Source organism: Ipomoea nil, unplaced genomic scaffold (genome assembly GCF_001879475.1).
Source record: "Ipomoea nil cultivar Tokyo-kokei standard unplaced genomic scaffold, Asagao_1.1 scaffold2159, whole genome shotgun sequence".
Lineage (NCBI taxonomy): Eukaryota > Viridiplantae > Streptophyta > Magnoliopsida > Solanales > Convolvulaceae > Ipomoea > Ipomoea nil.
In genome coordinates, this window is record NW_017618587.1 from 3616932 (window position 1) to 3639451 (window position 22520).

At 32.7% G+C, this 22520-nt stretch overlaps 1 protein-coding gene across 1 annotated transcript; it reads left to right on the forward strand.

Annotated features, from left to right (window-relative positions):
- The first annotated feature begins 4938 nt into the window (after positions 1-4938).
- On the forward strand, positions 4939-10927 carry LOC109149727 (filament-like plant protein 4). Its single transcript, XM_019297673.1, has 6 exons — positions 4939-5243; positions 6833-6955; positions 7221-7449; positions 7529-9797; positions 9884-9926; positions 10072-10927. Exons 2-6 carry the CDS (start codon positions 6839-6841, stop codon positions 10507-10509), a joined length of 3096 nt encoding a protein of 1031 aa, XP_019153218.1. The 5' UTR covers positions 4939-5243; positions 6833-6838; the 3' UTR covers positions 10510-10927.
- Positions 10928-22520: the final 11593 nt, after the last annotated feature.

Genomic DNA, 22520 nt, shown 5'->3' on the forward strand with positions numbered 1-22520 from the left:
AAGATTTTTTAATTAGGTATATTATTTTTTTACGGAGGTAAAACATGGGTACAGTAAAAAAGTGGAAAAGGTATGACATATTTTTAGATGGTCAGAACAGTTTGATGATTTTAAGGAGCTGACTTACTTTATTTATATTTATATATTAATTTTATTTTGCAAATACCATTAATAACCTAGGACAACACATATTACTAGAACTAGAACTGTAGGTGATTTGATGTTATATTGTATAAGGGCGCTGCCCTTTGACTGTAATCACATAAATATACCCTTTAGCTTCTGCTTTTAACGTTGTACTTTTTTTCTGCTGCATATAGTCCTTGCATTTATGCTTTGAATTTTTCTTTCCTGATTAAACTGCGCTAACTAATTTATTCACTATTTTTCCATACCAATGTACACTCCAAAACAACATTTTCAACCATTTTATGAAGGGGTTGGTGCCTGGTGGGTGGGTTAATGACTTAATGGCTTTTAATCCACTTAATTTTTATATAGGATATTGAATTTTTATTCATTAAATAAACCAAGTATTAAAATAAATTATTGAAATATGTTCCGTTGACAAATCAAACAATTAAATAAGATTTTTTATTTTGTCTCGAAAAGGGTGATTGAGTGTGTGAAACATGATTCTCATAATAAAAAATCAGGAGTTTAATTCTTGTCAATATACTCTCCGTCAAATTCTTGTCAAAAAAACTTTTTTAAAACAAAATACCATTAGTTTCCAATTTCCATGAAATCCAGCAATGGGAAATGGAATCTTGTAACAGGAGTCGTTAGATTTGGACTGTACACGACGTAGTACCTGACTGACTATAATTAAAGTCCACAAACATATATACATCGTACCCTTCACTGCAAAATAAAAGATTAAGTTATACGCACATTATATATTTTTTCCTAATATTGGCAACACAGTTGTATGATTTGTAATTAGCAGAAAGCGAATGATAAATCCCATGATGACGTTTTGTTTGTACCTTCAGCTTCACATCGCACATTCCCGCCCTACTTGTGCTGTGGTGTCCATTTCCTCAAAGCTGTTCGTTCATCATTTTTTCACCATTCCAGTTGCAATCACTCTTCTACATTTTTTGTCACTATGGATGGCCCTTAGCTTTTTCCAGCCACCACCAATAGACCATCATTCTGTCACTATGCAAGAGTGGGAAACCAAAAAATAAAAATACAAAACCAGAGTGTGTTATTCTAATCTCGAGGATATTCGTTGTTTCTGTCCTGAAGAATTGATGGCTGAAAGCGGTAAATTGGAAGATATATGTTAACAAATGCAAGAGTGAGCGCGTATCAGACCAGTTGCATGTCATGCGTAACTGATGAGAAATGAATTATTTTTGTGGGACACTGAGTCTAAAAAAAAAAAAAAATTGCACTAAAACCTCAATCTTCTCTCTCGGCTCCTTTCTCTCTTCCACATGTGTATAAAGGCTGTAAAAATTTTACAAAAAATTACAAATGGAGAGGTTTCAAATATTATGTATAAGTAAAAGTAAAAAATGATTTATACAGTGTAAGATTTTCGATAATAATATATATTATATATTAGAGTCTTAATTAAGTGGTTCAACGTGACTAGGCTTACTAAATAGTTTGGTTGGACCATATAATTAAAAGTTGTTAGTCAATCAGACTCTGTGCCTCTTGGATTGATGGGATACATGATATTCTAGCACATTCAGCTACAATACCCATACTGCCGGTTGGAAAACAAGCACAACGTCAACGCGCGATCTGGAAGCCTTTTAAGAAGTACAGACACACGCTTTTAAGGTACTGTTATTATAACACGGCACAGATTTCCCTTCAACCATGCACCTGTTGTGTCCGTACTTCTTAAAAGGCTTCCAGATCGCGCGTTGATGTTGTACTTATTTTCCAATACTGCCCAGTAGACACCAATACAACATCTGTAATTTTAAGTCGAGTATGAGACAAAAATTGTGAACGGTCTACCGTTCAAGAGGCAACACAACAAGACACCAACTGTGATTAAAAATGAACATGGCTTCTGGTTCCGCTACTACAAGCTAAGATCAGGTTTCTCGTAGATTATTATTATTCACTATTATTAGATTATTTAGATCTAATAGACATTTTAATTTTAGTTCTTGTGTGGTAGATGTTGGTAAGTAAGAAGTAAAAGTAAAAGTGGAGAAGGAAGAGGAAATGAATGAATTGAAGTTTGTTAGAAAAGAGCAGCGCACGGACACTGTTTTTTATAGTGGCATGTTTTTGCATTTATGTGTGTGGGAGAGTGATAAGTGATAACGTTGCTGTATCCAACCAGGATGTTTGCAGTTTGCCTATTCCTATGCAAATTCAAAGCCAGCTTTGATCTTCCCTCCTATATATGCCTTGATAACAACATATATATATATATATATATATATATATATATATATATATATATATATATATATATATGCATCCTCGTTTTTCACCTTTTACTAACTCGTAAATATCTTCTATTCACTTGCCCAACTCTTGTCCAATTCTAAATTCACTTCGCACAATTCATAGACAAATTAACTTTTAATACTTTGGTAAAATAGAATTATGACATTTCGTGACCACTTATTTATTGTTTCTGGTTTTCTATTTTTTTAGTAAATATAGAAATTTGTAATTATTACTCGATTGTGTGTATGGGTATACGTCGTTTATGTGTTTGTTTCTAACTTAACTCTATATTATATGTTCAGTTAACATAATATGATATTAATTTTTGAAATATAATATGAGATTATGTGAATGTAAAAGTACCTTGAGTGTTTGAATAAGATTATTAAAATATAATATTATCTTGTGTGCTTTAATAAATTTTTAGAGCGGAAAAATTGAGATATTTGAAAGTAAATGTTACAATAATGGAATGTAGTTAGGGCTATTTGTTTGGATGTAATTGCAATTCAATTACAACATAATTCTTTGGTCACACAAATTACAGTGTTTGATTGGAGGGAATGACAATTCCACAAAATTGTAATTTATACAGTCTCTCATATGAATTGTAATTCAATGGGAGAAAGGGAAGGGAAAAAGGAATGACCAAATTTTTTTACCCTTGATTATTATTACACAATGATATTTTAGTATTTATATCACTTTTTTCCTTCTCATTTCTAATAATTTTATTTCTTCCTACTAAACAATGTAATTTGAATTTCTACTTGATTCTCACATTATTATTCTTTTTTACCAAATTATAATTCATTTCGCCCATAATTCATCATTTCCGGCCAAACGCTTTAGAAAGTTTGAAAGGTTATATCAACAGCAACTAATAATCTAATAATGGAGCATATGTACAATTTTTACTGTTCAAATTTCTGGAACGCAGTCATAGTGGTTGTGTAATTACTGCATAGCTGACAAAGTCAAATTATTTGAGTAAATTGTACAACTTAATTAGAATGGTGAATACAAAGTGGAATGCGGTGGCCAGCCGTGACTTGTACTTCATATACCATTTTTTTTATACGACTGAGAATTAATGAGAAATAATGGCAATTTGCAGGCAACAACTACAACATATATAATTGGTGGCCTTCTAGTTTTCACTTTTAGTATTTGATTATATATACAACTTACCAAAAGTTACACTCTTTTTATTAAATTTGGTCATTGATACCTCTGTTACTTGCGTAGCAACTGACACTATAATTTAAACTCATATTGGTAAACTTCTGTTAGATTTGACTATCGAGATTTATGTTACTTGCGTATTAATTAACTACTGAATAAAAAAAGTTTTATTGTCTAAAAATAACATTTTTTGTGATCTCTATACCAGTAAAGGTAAAATATCTTATAAGGATACTTTGCCTCATTTTAGGGGGAGGAATATTATCACGACAAAATCCGAGAAAATGACATCATAAAAATAACTTCATATATATATATATATATATATATATATATATATATATATATATATATATATATATATTAAATCCAAAATGAATCTTAAAGTAATATTACAAAATAAGTTACGAATTTTTACAACAAAATTTAACAATTAAATTTGCTCATCATGAAAGAGAACCATAATCTAATCTTCTTAATAAAATAAAACCACATTGCTTCGTTATTACTCAACAAAGACCCATATTTTCTATTAATAGCTAGATTACAACATCATCAATATAATATTCTAAAACAAATTTCCTCTATAAATCTATATTTTACACAACGTTGTTTATTACTTTTAAATATTTAATTTATGCAACATTTAGTGAATATTAATTAAGTAAATAGCATTAAAAAGATCATATGCAATAAATTAAATTGAGAGTGTTAATAATAACTAAACTCGTGACATTTAGATATGAGAATCATACTTTATTCACTCAATTAGTATATATGATTCAACTGATTTATATGTTCCTAAATACTTATACACTGATATTCACAACAAAAATAAAACAGATCTCAAACACAACAACATGCATATATGGGATCTAATCACTTTTAGACTTGACACATAGTGGATAGTTTGATTGGTGTCTCTGAGATATGGTGGTGATCAAATTTATTTTATTTTATTTTTTTAACAACAATTTTTTTTTAAGGAAAAAAAAAAAATCATAGTACATGTCTCCGTAGGTAAAAGGTGTGGACAAGTATGAGCTGGACTGGGTGGACTATTAGTGGCGGTGGTCCATGTTATCGCCTCCAGCTCACCTTCCTTCTGCCACAAGCGTGCGCGGTGCGCTGCTTTTTCGTAAATATCTCGTTTCCCATGCACATTTCCGTCTTTTCACTCTCCCACCTTTTTTATTTTTATTTTTTTATAATTCCCCAATTTCCACCGTATATATTATAAAAAAAATAAATAAAAATACGAGTAATAAAATTTACAGAATGAAATTTATAAAATGTGAAGTTTTTGGAGCTTTCCAACGTCTTCCCTTTTTAAGTGACACCAAACGCCGAATATTTATTATTTTTATTTTTAATTTTAACCTCTCCCACTGCACTATCGCCATCGCTCCACCGCCGCTCCTCCGCCGTGCTCCGCCGCAGTTTCTCTCTCTAAAAGCTCGGACTAAAGGAGCAACCTACATCTATCCTTGTCTCTCTAGAGCTGAATTGATAAGCTCGAGCTGATAAATAGATCTAAACCGTTAAAAGAGTAGAAGTGACGGTTCTCATTTTTTTTTTCTGTGTAAACTGTATCTATCTAGCCGGGGAGCTGCATTGCATTGTGACTGGTGAGTTTTTGTTTTCTCAGAGATTTGTTATCTTTGGTTGCCTTTTTTTGCGGGCTCTGTAACTTCTGGTGGTTTGATGGTGCCAGTGTGAGAGCCTGAGAGGCGTTAAATATGGCTTCAGTTTGCGTTTTTTATGTGTTTGGTTTATTTGGATCTCTTTCTGATATTTTGCTTATCCTCTTCGCAAGGCATGCCGTTTCTCTTACTCTACCTTCTTATGTCGGTGCTTCTCATGCTCTATTGCTCTTCACTTTGGTTACGGATTTCAGTGGTTTTTTGTTTCGTTTCAGCTCAGATTCTCTGAATTTTTAGCTCCGCTGCTATCTTCCTTGCTTGCTCGGGTTAAAATTTTTTGCAGTAAATATTTTTCCACCTTTGACTCTGCTCTCCGATTAAAAAAAAAAAACAATCAGGGTGGTAAATGGTAATTCTGCATTGGTGAAATTGTATCGATGAAGCTTTTGATTTTGGGTTTTGGGGTTTGTAGTTGCAGGAAGTCTGCATTATTTTCCCGGAGATTGTTCTTGTGATTGCTTTTTTTTTTAGATTTTCGGTCTGGATTTTGGTTATAGAGATTGAAAAATTAAATGAATAAAATCTTGGCATAGATCGTGCTGATGAATGTTGGTGGTCTATATTCCTTGGAATGGAAATAAAATTTTTAGGGAGTACTTTCTTTTAAGTTTTAGGATGTGATATTCGTGGTGAATTTTTAATGTGTGTGGTGATCGGTCATTTTCTTTATCTACCATTTCAGTATTTTAAATGGCTTAAGTATAACTTATCTCTAATTGTTTGATAGAAATATTGAGTACGGCCCTTTGATCATTAAATCCACTTTGCCCTGTAACAAGCATTTTGCTGAAACTTCTCAGAATTACTTGTTTTTCTGATTACCTACCTAAGGTTGAAAACTCTTTAAATTTTGTGTTTTTTTTTTTTTTTTTCTTTTAACTTGTGCCAAAGACCTTGTAGTCTAGTGGCAAAAACATGGGTCACAGGTTGATCTTCTTTTCCGCTTACTAAAAAAGCGTGTTTGTTCTTATGCTTAAAAATTCTGATTCACCACCTTCTCTTGCTTGTTTTGTTTGATTTCATTTTATGGAATAGAGTTTACTTTAGAGGTGATGCTGCAGATAAATATTAATGCTTTTAAGATTTTTGGTTTAGCATATTACTAACTATAGTAATAGTAATGTCATTGAAATGTTCTTTTTGAGTAGTAGAAACGTGCACTTCCTGTCACAATTCTGTTAATTACTCAAGATTTTACAGTATTGCACTGCAGGCTGTATAATGTGTCTTGATCCTATAATTTCTTTCTCATTCTTGCATATAATATATATACACAAATGTGTGCGTGCGTGTGTGTGTGTATATATATATATATATATATATATATATATATATATATATATATATATATATATATCTTGCAACTGATTTACTTTTTTAAACCAGCAAAACATTCCAAATAGGGTATCTTTAAGCACAATTATAGGTTCAACAAAATGACTTCTTGATTCTTTGGACTTTTTTTTTTTTTTTTTTTTTTTTTCTCATTTTGTTATGCCTTGCTGTGATGCCAGATTATAATGGATCGGAGGAGTTGGCCGTGGAAGAAGAAATCTTCTGATAAATCAGCTGCTGAGAAAATTCCTGCAACTACAGTGGACTCAGCTACAGATTCAAATGCCGCTCAGGGTGATGAGGTGTGCATATTCTTTTCTATATCATAATTATTACTCCGTAATATCTTTGTTAGTTCCTATGAAATTTCCACTCATTTGTATCTGTAAATATCTACCGTAGAGTTCTTTGATAGGCTCGAATGTAATGGTCAATTTTTACTGAAATGTATCTATCTCTTCATTGAGCTAGGAGATGTCTGCTTTATCAGAGCTTCTTCCCCTTTAGTATTTGCTCTGGAAATTTTGTCTTTGATTCATTAAATTGTGTCTCTTTCATTATATCCAGAGCAAGCAGGAAAACTTCAAGAAACCAAAATATGTGCAAATTTCGGTTGAGTCGTATTCACATCTCACGGGACTGGAGGATCAAGTGAAGTCCTATGAGGAACAGGTTAAAGTGTTAGAGGATGAGGTTAAGGACTTAAATGAAAAACTGTCTGCAGCTGAAGATGAAATGACTAATAAGGACAACCTGGTGAAACAGCATGCTAAAGTTGCTGAGGAAGCCGTCTCAGGTTTGATGAATAAATTTGTTTCCTTAAATAAGTTTGTCTTGTCCATTTCAGAACTTCAATTGTCCTCTTTGCTACACAGGTTGGGAAAAAGCCGAGTCGGAAGCTGCAGCACTGAAGAATCATCTGGAATCTGTCACGCTGTTAAAGCTTACCGCTGAAGACCGTGCATCGCACTTGGATGGTGCTCTAAAGGAGTGCATGAGGCAGATACGAAACTTGAAGGAAGAGCATGAACAAAAATTGCACGATGTGGTTGTTAATAAAACGAAACAGTTTGACAAGATGAAGCTTGAGTTTGAAGCGAAGATGTCTAACTTGGACCAAGAGTTGCTCAGGTCTGCTGCAGAAAATTCTGCACTTTCGAGATCTTTGCAAGAGCGTTCTAACATGCTGGTTAAGCTCAGTGAGGAAAAATCACAAGCCGAAGCAGAGATAGAACATCTGAAGGGCAATATTGAATCTTGCGAGAAGGAGATAAATTCTCTAAAATATGAACTTCATATTGTTGCCAAGGAGGTGGAAATTCGCAACGAGGAAAAAAATATGTGCGCCCGATCTGCAGAAGTCGCAAACAAACAGCAACTGGAAGGGGTAAAAAAGATTGCTAAGCTTGAAGCAGAGGTCCAAAGACTACGTGGTCTTGTACGAAAGAAGCTGCCTGGCCCTGCGGCGCTTGCTCAAATGAAGCTCGAGGTCGAGAGTTTAGGTCGTGACTATGAAGAAACTCGGTTGAGGAAATCTCCAGGAAAGCCTCCTAGCAGCCCACACCATTCCATGCCCGATTTTTCATTTGACCATATGCACAAGTACCAAAAAGAAAACGAGCTTCTAACAGAGCGCCTTTTGGGAATGGAAGAGGAAACAAAGATGTTGAAAGAAGCTTTGGCAAAACGTAACAGCGAACTACAAATCTCCAGGAGTACATGTGCAAAGACTGCGAGCAAACTTCAAAGTTTGGAGACAATGCTGCAAGTGAATGGCGATTACACAAGTCCTTTGAAGCACAATATGCATATCAGACAGAATGCAAGTAACCTTCGAAGCTTGGCCTCCATGTCTGAAGATGGTAATGACGATACAATAAGTTGTGCCGAGTCCTGGACTGCAGCATCAATGCCTGAGCTCTCGCATATCAAGAAGGATAATATCTTTGAAAGTCCACACAAGTCTGAAAGTGCAAGTCACCTGGAGCTTATGGATGACTTCTTGGAGATGGAGAAATTAGCATATCTTTCAAATGATTCAAATCGGGGAGTTTCAAGTTCAGATGGTTTATCTGAAGTTAAGAACACGAATACCTCAGCCCCAGAAACTCAGGCATCTTCTAACAAGGAAGTATCAGAACCTAATCACCAACCATTCATGAAACTGCAGTCCAAAATTTTAATGATATTTGAGTCAATGTCTAGCGAAGCTGACATGCAAAAGGTCTTGGAGGATATTAGACGCACTGTGCAGGAAATGTCCGAGACTTCGAATCCCCATTCAGCAACAAATGATGTTGAGGCTTTGCCATCTTCTGATGCTTCAACTAAACGTGATGATAATATTTCAGTCTCTCAGATCAGCCAAGAATTGGCAGATGCTATCTGTCAGATTCATGACTTCGTAATGTTCATAGGCAAAGAAGCAAAGGCTGTGCAGGGCACCTCCATAGATGGAAATGGACTCTATGAAAAGCTCGATGAGTTCTCTGCAACATACATGGAAGTTGTAAGCAGCAAAGTTAGCCTCGTAAAATTTGTTCTTGACCTCTCTCTTGTGTTAAGTAAAGCGAGTGAACTACATTTCAATATTCTGGGTTACAAAAATTCTGAAACGGAGATTAGTTCCGCTGATTGCATAGACAAGGTTGCTTTACCAGAGAACAAAGGTCAGCAGCACATGGTAGATGGATACTCAAATGGTTGTGCCCGCTTGTCCGATTCTGCCTCGGATCCCGATATTCCTCATGATGGAAGTCTTGTTCCTACATCCGAGTCATGGAAATGCTCGTCTGAGGAGTTTGAAAATTTGAAATTAGAGAAAGAAAATCTGATGGTTGACCTAGGTAGACGCACTGAAAATCTAGAAAGCACGAAATCCCAGTTGGCTGAGACCGAGCAGTTACTGGCAGAGATTAAGTCCCAGTTAATATCTGCTCAGAAGTCAAACAGTTTGGCGGAGACACAGCTTAAATGTATGGCGGAGTCATATAATTCGCTTGAAACACGTGCAGAGAACTTACAAGCCGAAGTTAATGTTCTTCAGGCGAAAATAGAAACTCTGGGTGTTGAACTTCAAGAAGAGAAAAAGGGTCATCATGATGCTCTAGCCAGATGCAAGGATCTTCAAGAACAACTGGAAATGTGAGTATCTGATATCTTTAAAGTCTTCGTTGCATTGTAATCCATGTTTTAGAATTTTCTCATTTACGCTATGGTGTTTGAATCAGGATTGAAAGTTCAAAAGCTGAGATTGATGCAAAGAAAGCCCAGGTAAAAAACCCACCTTCCATTTCCTTATTGCCTTTCATCTGTTATGATCTCTATGGTCCTTATTCGCCTGGATTCAGTCCAGACACTCTTTACAAATCAATTTTTAGGCTCCTTGTAAACAATACCGAATGCCATCTTATTACAGGAGAAAGAGTTAGCAGCTGCAGCAGAAAAGCTTGCAGAATGTCAAGAAACAATATTTCTTCTCGGGAAGCAGTTGAACTCTTTGCGTCCTCAGGCAGAGTTCATAGGCTCCCCACAGAGCCCGAGAAGTCAGAAAGGGGAAGGCTTGAACGAAGAACCAACTATAAGCGGGTTGAGCTTGCATGATGCTGATCTGACTAAGATAGACACTGCTGCTTCTCCCAATCGGAAGCTGAACCTAGAGTCTCAAATGGAACTATACGAAGCTCGTTTTAGCCCCTCAGACTCTGAATCAAACAACCCAATGAGGTCACCTGTCAGCTCAAAACACCGGCCTACAAGGTCGAGTATTCCTTACCCAGCTTCTGCCCAGACACCCGAGAAGCACTCCCGAGGGTTCAGCAGATTCTTCTCATCAAAAGGAAAAAGCGGGAGTTAAAGAGCTTGCATCTTGCAGGCTTAACACCATGGTGCTCTTTTAACAGTTCATACAATAAAACATGAAAACACAGAAGCTCAACTGAAGAAGTCCTGTAGATAAAAGTAGAGACCCCTTCTCAACCCGGCCTTGGTTCATACAAGAGTTGCTGTGGAATTTCAAGACATGAGGCTTGATATCATACATTTGAGCTTGGAGGCATACTGAAAACTAGTAAGTTCAGGGATCTTTGTGAATTTTTTTTTATTTTTTTTCCTTCTTGGATCTGAAAATGTTGGTGAAACATATATATCTCATTCTGCTAGAAATTCCAAAACTGTAGCCGTTCTGATTGTTGTGTTTCATCTCAGAGGATGATGCTCTCTGATTACTGTATGAAGTTTTTGTTTAAATGGGTGTATATGATTTTTTGTGTCTATTTTTTGGGGTCCCCCACTCTACTGGTGCTACCATCTTAAATTGTGATCTTTATTTAACAAAGGGATATATATAAAGGACTTTCATTATTTTTTTAAAAACAAATTTGCTGATGTTGAATTTACTCGAAAACCCACAGTTACTAGTTACTACTTAGACCTCACGGAACAAAGTTGGGTGAAGTTCACCTTGTGACTTTAGTCGGTAATCAGCTTATGTTGTCTACACCTGATTGACTCAAACAAAGAAAATTAATGAAGTAATTATATAGATTTGTTTGGTGTTAAGTGTCAAATAAGTTAAGTTATTGAAGTAGTTAGAATAGTACATTTGTGCTCCTTATAAAGCTCCATTTAGATCTCACAAGTGGACAAAATGTGCCATCGACTAAAAAATTATTAATTTTTATCTAGATTAATATTCTTTTTCATTTTTTCTTTTTTACTCCTAATATTATAAGTCAATTATAGATCATTTTGTATTTTTTCATTTTATAATAATAATAATAATAATAATAATAATAATAATTATTATTATTATTATTATTATTATTAATTAATTAATTAATTATTATTATTAATTATTAATTGTTTGGGTGAAGTTGACTTTAGTCCGTAATCAGCTTATGTTGTCCAACTGTCAGCACACTAAGTAGTAGGAGACTGGCCAAATGGTTTGCTCCATTCACATACAGTGACGGACTCAGGATTTATGTCAAGTGGGGGCGAAAAAACAAAGGTAAAATGAATTAAAAAGAGTGAAAAACAAATGGCAATATTTTGGCAACTAAACGCCTCTAAGTTTCAAACTACTAACCTTTCACTCATATTTGAAGTATTTGAAGTCAAATAATGACCTTACCATCTCAACCAAACCCAACTTTGTTTAAATGTTTATATGTTTAATATATATACCATTTACATGGAGAAGGGCAGTGGGGCAGCAGCCCCCACTTCCCCCATTGTGGTCCGCCTATGCTCACATGGGTGTGGATGGACTGAGCTACCACACCAACCATATTGGTTCTAACATTATAAGTGAATTATAGATCTTTTTGTATTTTTTCATTTTATTATGGTTAAAGTGTCATCCCGCACCATGAACCATTCATGATTATTCATGCCGCACCCTGATTTTTCAAAATGTATATTTAGATCCACAAACCATTAATTTTTTTTTCGCCTAAAATTTTTTATAAATTTTTCAGGTTATCTGATGACATGGCGCCGGTTTATACTGATTTAGAGTCCATGTAAGTTTTATTAAAAATAAAATATATGAAAGTGTTGAGGGAGGGAATCTATCCGAATCTCCTCGTGGTATATATGTTAGTTTCCTTTGGTTTATGTGCCAATAGGCAAACAAATTAAAGAACATAAAACAACATAGAATGCATATATGATGTTTTTTTTTGTTGTTGAATTGGGGAATTGCAGGCCGCCATTCGTGCACAGGAAAGTTCCAATTGTTGTAAGGATTGGAGTGAGGGATTCAATCAGTTAAGGGACAGATTGCTAGACAAGTGACTAACTTGAGGCAAATAACGAGTATGAAAATCAAACATGTTTTGATGTATATTGGACCTAAATTTGGTCTCTGTTACTGTTAGTCGGCAAATTATGCTGTGCATCCGTATGCACCATGCATGGTGCATACGGATGCAAAAACGATGTCGTTTTATTAAAAACGTGTGTATCCGCTTAAAAAAAAAAATTCAGGTTCGATTTCCAGCAACAACATATGAACTAAAATTCTAGAATCGATGAACTATAATTCCATAATCGATGAACTATAATTCCAGAATCTATGAACTAAAATTCCAGAATCTAATCTATGAACTAAAAATTCCAGAATGAATGAACTAAAATTCCAGAATCTATGAACTAAAATTCCAGAATCGATGAACTATAATTCCAGAATCAATGAATTAAAATTCTATAATCTATGAACTAAAATTCCAGAATGAATGAACAACATAATGCTGTTGCTGGAATCGAACCTGAATTTTTTTTTTTTTAAGGAAAGACGCATGTTTTTAATAAAACGACGTCGTTTTTGCATCCGGATGCACAGCATAACTACTCCTGTTAGTCCCTGCGGCATAGAAATAGCTCACTCTCAGAGCCCGGACAACGACCCATACAAAATTGGGCTCCAATTTGTACATGCGGCCCATTATACTATTTGCAATCGGATTTTTTTTTTTTTAAATTCTTATTTCCTAAATATATATAATGTATACTTGGAAAGGATTAGAACATTTTATACTATACAATTAATGCAATCAAAGTCGTCCTAGAACCACACACTAGAGTAACCTTGCTTATAAATTTTAATTTAACTGTATTAACTTGAGACTTCTGATCAAGAAAGAAGAAAAGACAAACGTCATCTCACCTTTATAAGTTCATTCTTCTTTTTATTTAGACACAAGTGAATTACATCTTTGATTTATAAGAAAGTTCAATCTCTACTCGAAAGTGAGCTTGGGTGAAACTCATCGTATGACTCTAGCTAGCTGACAAAAGACCATAAAGAAGTAAGCCGTTACCTATAACTGATCCGCTCAAACCAAGAAACCCAATAAAAAACTCTTAAATGAAGGCTTGAAATTAAACTTTGTAATTATCAAATCAATTGGTGGACCCACTGACTCGATTAGAATTCCCCTGTAAATTATATCTCACAATGGAACAAAGTGGTGATACGGGTATATTTTTTGTACCCTTCCAAAAAAAATAAAATTCTCTCCATTCCCACATCCATTCTTAAAAAAAAAAAAAAAACATATCGAATTCCAATCCCATCGAGACAGGTAATAGAATCCCCTCAAACAAAGCAAGAAAAGGATTCAAGAATCAAAGTTAAGAATCTGGTGTCGAATACAAAAAAAAACCTAAGTTGAACAATGTTTATTGTTACCGCGCTGTCATGTTTCACAGTTTACCTGCACCGAATTACACAGAATCAGACAATATATTAGGTTGGAACCCAACTACCCATCGCTAGGCAAGAATTGTCGTAGGACACTTTAATTCAGTCTTAATAACCCACAACTCTCTGACAACCTTGTTATTCATATATACTTCATTCCTAGTTGTATCGGATACATCCATTTTGGTTTGTCCCATATTAATTTCTACATCCCTTTCCAACTTCAACTACTGTTGTGTAACACTTGTTTTGTGTCTTCAAACACAAAAAGCTTTACATTAATTATATTTTGAGGTTTAGTAGTGTATGTAGTTTCTACAAAACCATTACCAAAATTGGATGTTTAATTACACCTACTTCAATTCCTTGCAAATGAAGTTTTAACGCATGAGAGAGGTCTGAACCTGGTCAAGCGTCATCAGAGATAGAGAGTTTTAGATTATCTTTAATGGTGACAATAGCATGGGAATATAATGCGTCCAACTCGTATAGTTTTAAGGATTAGCTAGTTAGCTACTAGTGGGATTTTTTAGGGTCTACCTCCCTCTCCTCTAATCTGGGGAAAAAAAGAAAAAGAAGCTTCACTCCTACTCCTATCGGACCCTATTTAATTGAGAAGAAAAAAATTAAATGATATGTACTCTGAGAATAACATACTTACCATATGTTTTAATTTTATTAGGGAAGAAAATGAAAGAAATAAAGGTAGAGGCAACTTTTTTTTTTTTTTTTAATAATTTAATTTAATCAAGCAAGTCAAATTAGTAGAAGGAAAAATGAAATAAAAAGTGAGAGTAAGAATATAGTACGTGTCATGTGATAATCAATTCAATTCATTTTAGAGTTATTTAATTTAACCCTTGTCATTATCACAGCTCGATTTAATAATCAATTCAATTCAATTCATTGAGGTGGACAAATTCATTAATTATATTAGAAATATTCATTAAAAGTTATACAAAAAAATCACATAAATATAGTAAATATTTGGGTGATAAGAAAAATCCATAATCATTACCACAACTCGATTTAATAAGTGTAGGCAACAATCGAATTTATAGCCTTCTAGTATAAAAATCATACTCCACTCACTCAATCACCTCTTTCGGGATTTTTTTTTTTTTAAATTTTTGAGTAAACTTGGACATAGTATTCTTTTTCTTTCATCTTCATTTTAGAAAATCAAATTTTGAAAGAAAAAGAGCGTTGGATACATTTGGAGCCCACTATGCCCCCTTACAACAATGCCAACCTCAAAAAGGTGGTGGCCCTCTTGTCTTTGCGCCATCGACTTCTAAAGAAACACAATAAGAGGTGATTATCAATTTACGTGTAGCAATCGCTAAGATTGTTGTCAACCTAAGGCCAATATAATGTTTTTTTTTTTTTTTTTTTCTCCTCTCTTTTTAATAATATTTCTACTTTAAAATTATCAAAGATTCCAACCCTTATCAAGTTGCGATAGAGGTTTGGAATGCATGGTAGATGTGTGCATCGGTTGATTCGATTCTTTATTGGGATAGAGATTTTAGACATGTGAAATTGGAGAGTTATCATTTTTGGAATGTAACATAGTATGGTAGATCTACACTACTCTTACAGTGAGATTCGACTTGTTTCTTTTAACATAAATACCGATTTAAATAAATTTTTACGGGACGTTTGATTGGAAAGAAGGAATTAGGGAGGAAAAGAATTGTAATTCAGTGAGAAAGAATAAGGTTGGAATAAAGTAAGAATTCAAATTACGTTGTTTGTTAGGGAGGAATGGAATTATTAAGATTGAGAATGAAAGAAATGATATAAAGACTAAAATGTACTTGTGTAATAATAATAATAATAAGGAAAAATTACACTTTTCGTCCCTAAGTTATAGGGTAATTGTAGAATTCGTCCCTGAATGTTGCTCATGCTCACTTTTCGTCCCTAAGTTATTAATGGCGTTGCACTTTTCGTCCCTAAGTTATCAATGACGTTGCACTTTTCGTCCCTGAGTTATAGAGTAATTGTAGAATTCATCCTTGACTGTTGGTCATGCTCACTTTTCGTCCCTAAATTATAATTGGCATTGCACTTTTCGTCCATGAGTTATACTAAGATTACAAATTTCGTCCCTAATCACTACAACATAAATGGTATAATACGTCACTTAATAGACGAGGTTTTTTAGATAACCACCGTCTAATATATTTTGTTATACTATGTCACTTAATAGAAGACGATTTTTTTATATAACCGCCGTATATAGCTTAATTAACTTTTTTACATCATACACTTTAAATAATCACCAGCGGTTTTTTTGTTTAAACATTCGAGACGGTTTTCGAAGTGTCGCCCGTGTAAGTGAATGCCGTTGTAAAAATACACTTTTTACGGCGGTTTTGAAAACCGCCGTGTATGTTAACTATATACTGCGGCTAAACAACCGCTATGTATGTCAACTATATACGCCAGTTATTTAAACAACCGACGTCTATTAAGTGACGTAGTATAACACAATATATTAGACATCGGTTATTTAAAAAATCGCCGTCTATTAAGTGACGTAGTATACCATTTATGTAGTAGTGATTAGGGACGAAATTTACAATTTTAGTATAACTCAGGGACGAAAAGTGCAACATCAATGATAACTTAGGGACGAAAAGTGAACATGACCAACACTTAGGGACGAATCCTACAATTACCTTATAACTCAGGGACGAAAAGTGCAACGCCAATGCTAACTTAGGGACGAAAAGTGAGCATGATCAACACTTAAGGACGAATTTTACAATTATCCTATAACTTAGGGACGAAAAATGTAATTTTACCTAATAATAATAATAATAATAACCAAAGGTAGTAGTGTAATTTCATCTATTTTTTTCTTTCTCACAACCATTGAATTGCAATTCAATAAAAGGGGTGAATTGCAATTCCCTCCAACCAAATATTGTAATTGGGGTGACCAAAGAATTGTGGTGGAATTGCAATGCAATTAGTGTTAAAATCAGTCAATTTATTTATTTTGGTTAGACCACTGGTTTTCTCAACCAGGGTACACTAGTAAGATCTCACATATCAAAATTAATCATGTTCATATTGGGTAGAACGATCTTAAAAGAATGACAAAGCAACCCCTTATGGATTTTAAAGTAGTTGTATTCTCAAGAATCAAACCCAATAATTCAGTACAAATAGACCCATGGTAACTCATTCACACTTAATACCTCATGGGTCTTTTAAAATATTCATTTCTATTAAAAACCTCTAATTATTAGAGGTATTTAGGTAAAAACACTAATTTAGGGTCAACTTAATTAATCATATTCTATTAAATGCATACTACATACACATTAATTACAAAAATAGCATTAACTAACAAGTAACCTACATAATTTTACCTAATTTGACATCCTGATGTGACTCCCATTTGTGTGTTGTATTTTTTTAAAAAAAATTGATTTGTCAATAATAATTATAATAATAATAATAATAATAATAATAATAATAATAATAATAATAATAATAATAATAATAATAATAATAATTTCTTCTTCCAAATTTGAATGTTTGGCCATGATTAAAAAAAAGTGTAATTAGCACAAAATTAAAGATAATATTTATCATAAGTTTTGTATACTTTTTAAACTAAAATGTAATACTTTTCATGAATTACATTTAAACTAAAAAAAAAAACATTACACGTCTCGTGTTGAGCGAAATTTGAAGAGTTGAGTCTAATATCTTACTATAAATTATAAAAGCATAATTTTAACTGTTAGGTTAATATTTTTTTAAAAAATTGTGCATTTACAATCCTGACATCTCACGTGAGATGGACTTATTACACAAAACTTATTCTTTATTGTATAAAAATATCACACAAATTTTTCTTAGAATAGATAAATAAGGCAAGCACAAACTAGAAGCAATCAACTGGATCTAGCATATTAATATGATGAAGAAAATAATAATTAGGATATAGGATATAGTTGATCTTTCATTTCTGTCGCAACGTGTCTATAGGTGCATTAGTTTAAGCTGTACTTTCATCCATCTAATCAGAATAAATGTACAACAACCATGCACTCATTACTACACATTCATATCGTCTCATCTCATATTCAATTCCATAAACTTGTTCAAACTCAAATTTTAATTTACTTATGAAATAAATACTCCCTCCGTCCCGAATTGGTTGTCTCATTTACTTTTTGCACGCTTTTTAAGGAATTAAAGTAAATGTTATGTATTTTCCAATTATGCCCTTCACTTTTTCACTTTTGGAAATAAAAGCAAAAGTCATAAGGGTAATTTGGGAAAAAGTAGAATGATGGTGATGTTCAATTTTGGAAAGTGGACAACATTTTGGGACAAACTAAAAAGGAAAGTAAGACAAACAAAATGGGACAGAGGGAGTAACTAATAAAAATCATCACAATAACGCATGCCGACATATACAAGGATGGCAAGTTTTAATTTTATAATTAAATAACTCACTTAGTAACTATAAGATTTTAAGTTTGATCAACATTTTATTTGAACTGTCTATTAATTTTTTTGATTTGAATCATTTAGCTACGGATAACTTAAGTCCGTTTATCTTTTTATAGTCCTTTTTTTGAATGCATCTTTTTATAGTCCTTAACTTGCTAGATTTACAAGTGAACTTCACTCATATAACGCACCTTCGAGTAGCATTTGTGAATTTTTTAGTAAATCAAAGTTAAAAATAGTTGAATAATTTTAAAAGCAAGGCACTTGATGATAATGTTGTACTCGTAATCATGATCAAATGAGAACAATATATTTGTTAATAAATGTGGATAAATTTGAGTCATCCATCTAGAATGATCAGTGGTTAGAAATAAAGGAAAAAAGATATGGTTAATTTCATCAATATTACATACTTTTAAATTTTGTAATTTTTATAAAATTGATCATCATTTTTTTCTATTTCTGTATTTTTATTTATTTTTCAATTGTTAAATCTACTATATTAATAATTAACATATGTCTACATTTCTTACAAGAAATCTTATTCTCAGAAAAGTGAGGTCATTGCAATCACTCTAACATGTATAGTATTATATATAGTACAATGTAGTTCAACTTCAAGTACCTCTTCTATGTCGGATGCATGTGCAATTTTGTTAAATTTCAAATACATTCAATGTTCAATATATGTAGGATATAAATGTACTCTTAATTAAGTATTAAATATGCACATTTTATCGATAAAAAGAGGTACACCCAACAGTAGAAGACTTAATTTTATTGATTTTTTTTTTATTTGAACCAGCAATCAATTGTTGACGATTTAAGTTGTTTGATCTCATTGTGATCCTTATCGACTAAGATCACAAGTAAGGTTACATCCAAAACACAATAGTGCTGAATATTCTGGATTAATCAATGGAGTCACAAGAATATAACATAATAAATACAATACAAGATCAGAGTTGCAATAAGACTAGGATACATAACCAATATGACTAGAATACATAGAGTCCTACGAGCTATCTTGTAAATCAAAGAATTTCAATCAATCGCAGTTTATATCCTCATAAATCAAATGAAGGCACTATTATGTTTTTTGTTGGTGACCAGATATACCAACAACCACTATTCGATGGTGTTATTGTTGTGTAATAGGTAAATCCAATCTTAATCCTAATCAGTTAAAGACCAAAAAAGAATATATCAGCATAAGTTATCCATAACAAATTCACTCAAACTAAGAAAATTAATAGACCGCTTCCATTAGGAATCGAGCTTAGAATTCGTATTGTATTTCATTAATATATGAACATTTATAGCACGTTTGGTCAAAACAAACAAAGAAATTAATTTATTTCTACAAAATATTATTTCAATTCTGACCAATTACATGAACCAAACATATTTTTAATATTAAAGGCATCTACATGGCTACGTAACTATACACGATTGTGAAGGTCAAGTTGTGCAATGAAGAAGCCCGGTCCAGTCTACTTGGACCATCATCCTAGAAGCAGCAGCATCATTAATGGATGAATTTGTGTGAATGGGACAACAATTATTTTTTTTTATATTGTTTAAAAAAAAAAAAATCTAAAATCCTTCTTGAGTTTTGAGTTAGAATCATAATTACATGTGTTTGATAAGGTCCCGTGAAAGTTAAAAAGAATTTGAAGAGTGAGTTGTCTAGAACAGTTTAGAACATGTTGAGTTTAGAGTGAAAATCGGACCATTTAAAATCGATCATATATGATATTATTATGATATGATTATAATAAAAGTTAAAGTTGGGATTCAACCTTTTGAAATAATGATTATAATAAAAGTATAATTATATCGAAATAATGTTTTATAAATTAGAGACGTATGAGATTTGGTAAGTGAATGAATAATTAATAATGGAGATTTTGAAAATATATATAGATGGATATATGTCATCCTTGGAATCCCTATCATGTCTCATGATCTCTCATCCACAATTGATCCATCATTTAAAATCCCAACAGCATACGTATCTATCGTTAATAAAATAATTTGACTGCAAATTAAAGTGGGCTCTGAAATATCTTCATCACCAGGACCACCTTTCCCCATCTAACCAATTATCACACCTATTACCCTACTGCCCTAGCCATGCCCAATATCTAGGCCGGCTTATATACACAACAATACTTACACCCTAGACTAGGGTTCACCTAATAAACTATATTTTTAATACGAAGTACTTCAATTTAACGTATTATATGTTAATTTTGATTCACCATGCATTAAAAATAAATATGTATCAGTCGTACATTAAAAATGAATTTATGTAATATACTAAAAATGAATATATATATATATATATATATATATATATATATATATATATATATATCACTCTTAGCCTAAAATCGATGAAATGGCCAAATAAGATCATAAAATTTAAGATTATTAGAGCTAAATAATTTAATCCAATGTGAAAAGTTTTAGTTGGACTCGTTTGATACCAATCGTTATACCATGCACCAGGGCGCACAATGCGCCTTGGTCCAAAACGACGTCATTTTTATAAGTTGTGTGGAGAGTTGATGCGACGAACACCGTTTCGTCTGTCTAATCCCGTTACAGTTTATTTATTTATTTATTTTTATTTTTAACACTTGTGTTTATGTGTATTATGTTAAGAATTTGTGTATTATGTATTATGTTAGATTATGTGAATTATGTTAGGAGTTGATGTGTATTATACTATATAATTTTATACATCTGAAACATGGAATTTTTTTTTTTTAATTTTTAGAAGTCAACGACAGAAACGAGAAACGACGTTGTTTTGATCAAGGCACACAATGCATTGTGTACCCGGGTGCACGATATAATTTGCACTCTGATAGCTTAAAGTTTTAGGATTAGAGCCAAGAATTTTAAACTCGACAAAAAAAAATGATAAGATGCCAAGAATTTTAAACTCGACAAAAAAAAATGATAAGATTGACAACCCGATAAAACTAGTTATGCAAACGAGCTGACCTAATTGAAATTTCTATATATCAGGGTTAGGTGGACCCTGGATGCATGATATAATGTTCCACATACACAAAATCATTAATCACCCATCCTAAAACTAATGCATATATATGATATATATACTTATAGATATGATTTGGATCCTTTAAGCTGCATGGGGGCCGTTTAGATAGATATGCCTAAGTTATTTGGACCCCTTTGAGCTTATGGCCTGGTGTTTTCTCTGTTAAGTTTGCTTATCATATAATCCAGATGAAGGAAGTTATCAGCCCATAATTAAGGGCAAATTTTACTGTGACAATGGTCCAAAACGCTTTCGTGTAATTAATTCTTTTTTATAACATATTCAGTTTCATTTTATATACATTGTAGTTCCATTTCAGCACAACTAAAGTTTCATTTTGTTTTAACTACAGGTTCATTTGACATTATACATACAATAATAGTCTTATTGCAGTGAGACCGGCCTGTTATTGAATTTCATTTTTTACACATTGTAGTCTTATTACAACACCACTAAATTATAATTATAATTCAACTATGGTTTCATTGGACAATATTCAGTTTCATTTTGTATACATTGTAGTTTCATCACAACACAACTAAAGTATCATTTTGATATAACTACAGTTTAATTTGACAATATACACTCAATATATGAGACATGCTATTTAGTTTCTTTTTATACATACTGTAGTTTCATTTCAGCATAACTAAAGTATCAAAATTAATAACTACAGTTTCATTTGATATTACAAACTCAATATGTGAGACATATTATTCAGTTTCATTTTATACATATTGTAGTTTCATTTCAACACAACTAAAATATCATTTAAATTCAATTACCATTTCATTTGATAATATAAACACAATATATGAGACAAGTTATTCAGTTTCATTTTAGATACAATGTAATATCATTTTGTTATGAACATACTACTAATACAGTGTTAAATATAAAAGCCGTCGTTTCTTTATCTATAAAACAGTGTCATTTTCGGACCATGCTCCACCATATGATAATTACAATGCATACAACAATTGATAATTAAGTCCCATACATAGATGGGAAGTTGAATTTCTCCTCTATGATCGTTGTGGAAATTAAGGAACTGATGAAAATCTTGACATATGCTCATGAGTCATGAATGCATGCATGGTGT

Excerpts from the sequence above, each read along its gene's own strand:
- LOC109149727 (XM_019297673.1), top strand. The coding sequence starts at position 6,839 with ATGGATCGGAGGAGTTGGCCGTGGAAGAAGAAATCTTCTGATAAATCA. Across the intron at positions 6,956-7,220 it reads ATGCCGCTCAGGGTGATGAG|AGCAAGCAGGAAAACTTCAA; the intron begins GTGTGCATATTC and ends CATTATATCCAG. Across the intron at positions 9,927-10,071 it reads TTGATGCAAAGAAAGCCCAG|GAGAAAGAGTTAGCAGCTGC; the intron begins GTAAAAAACCCA and ends ATCTTATTACAG.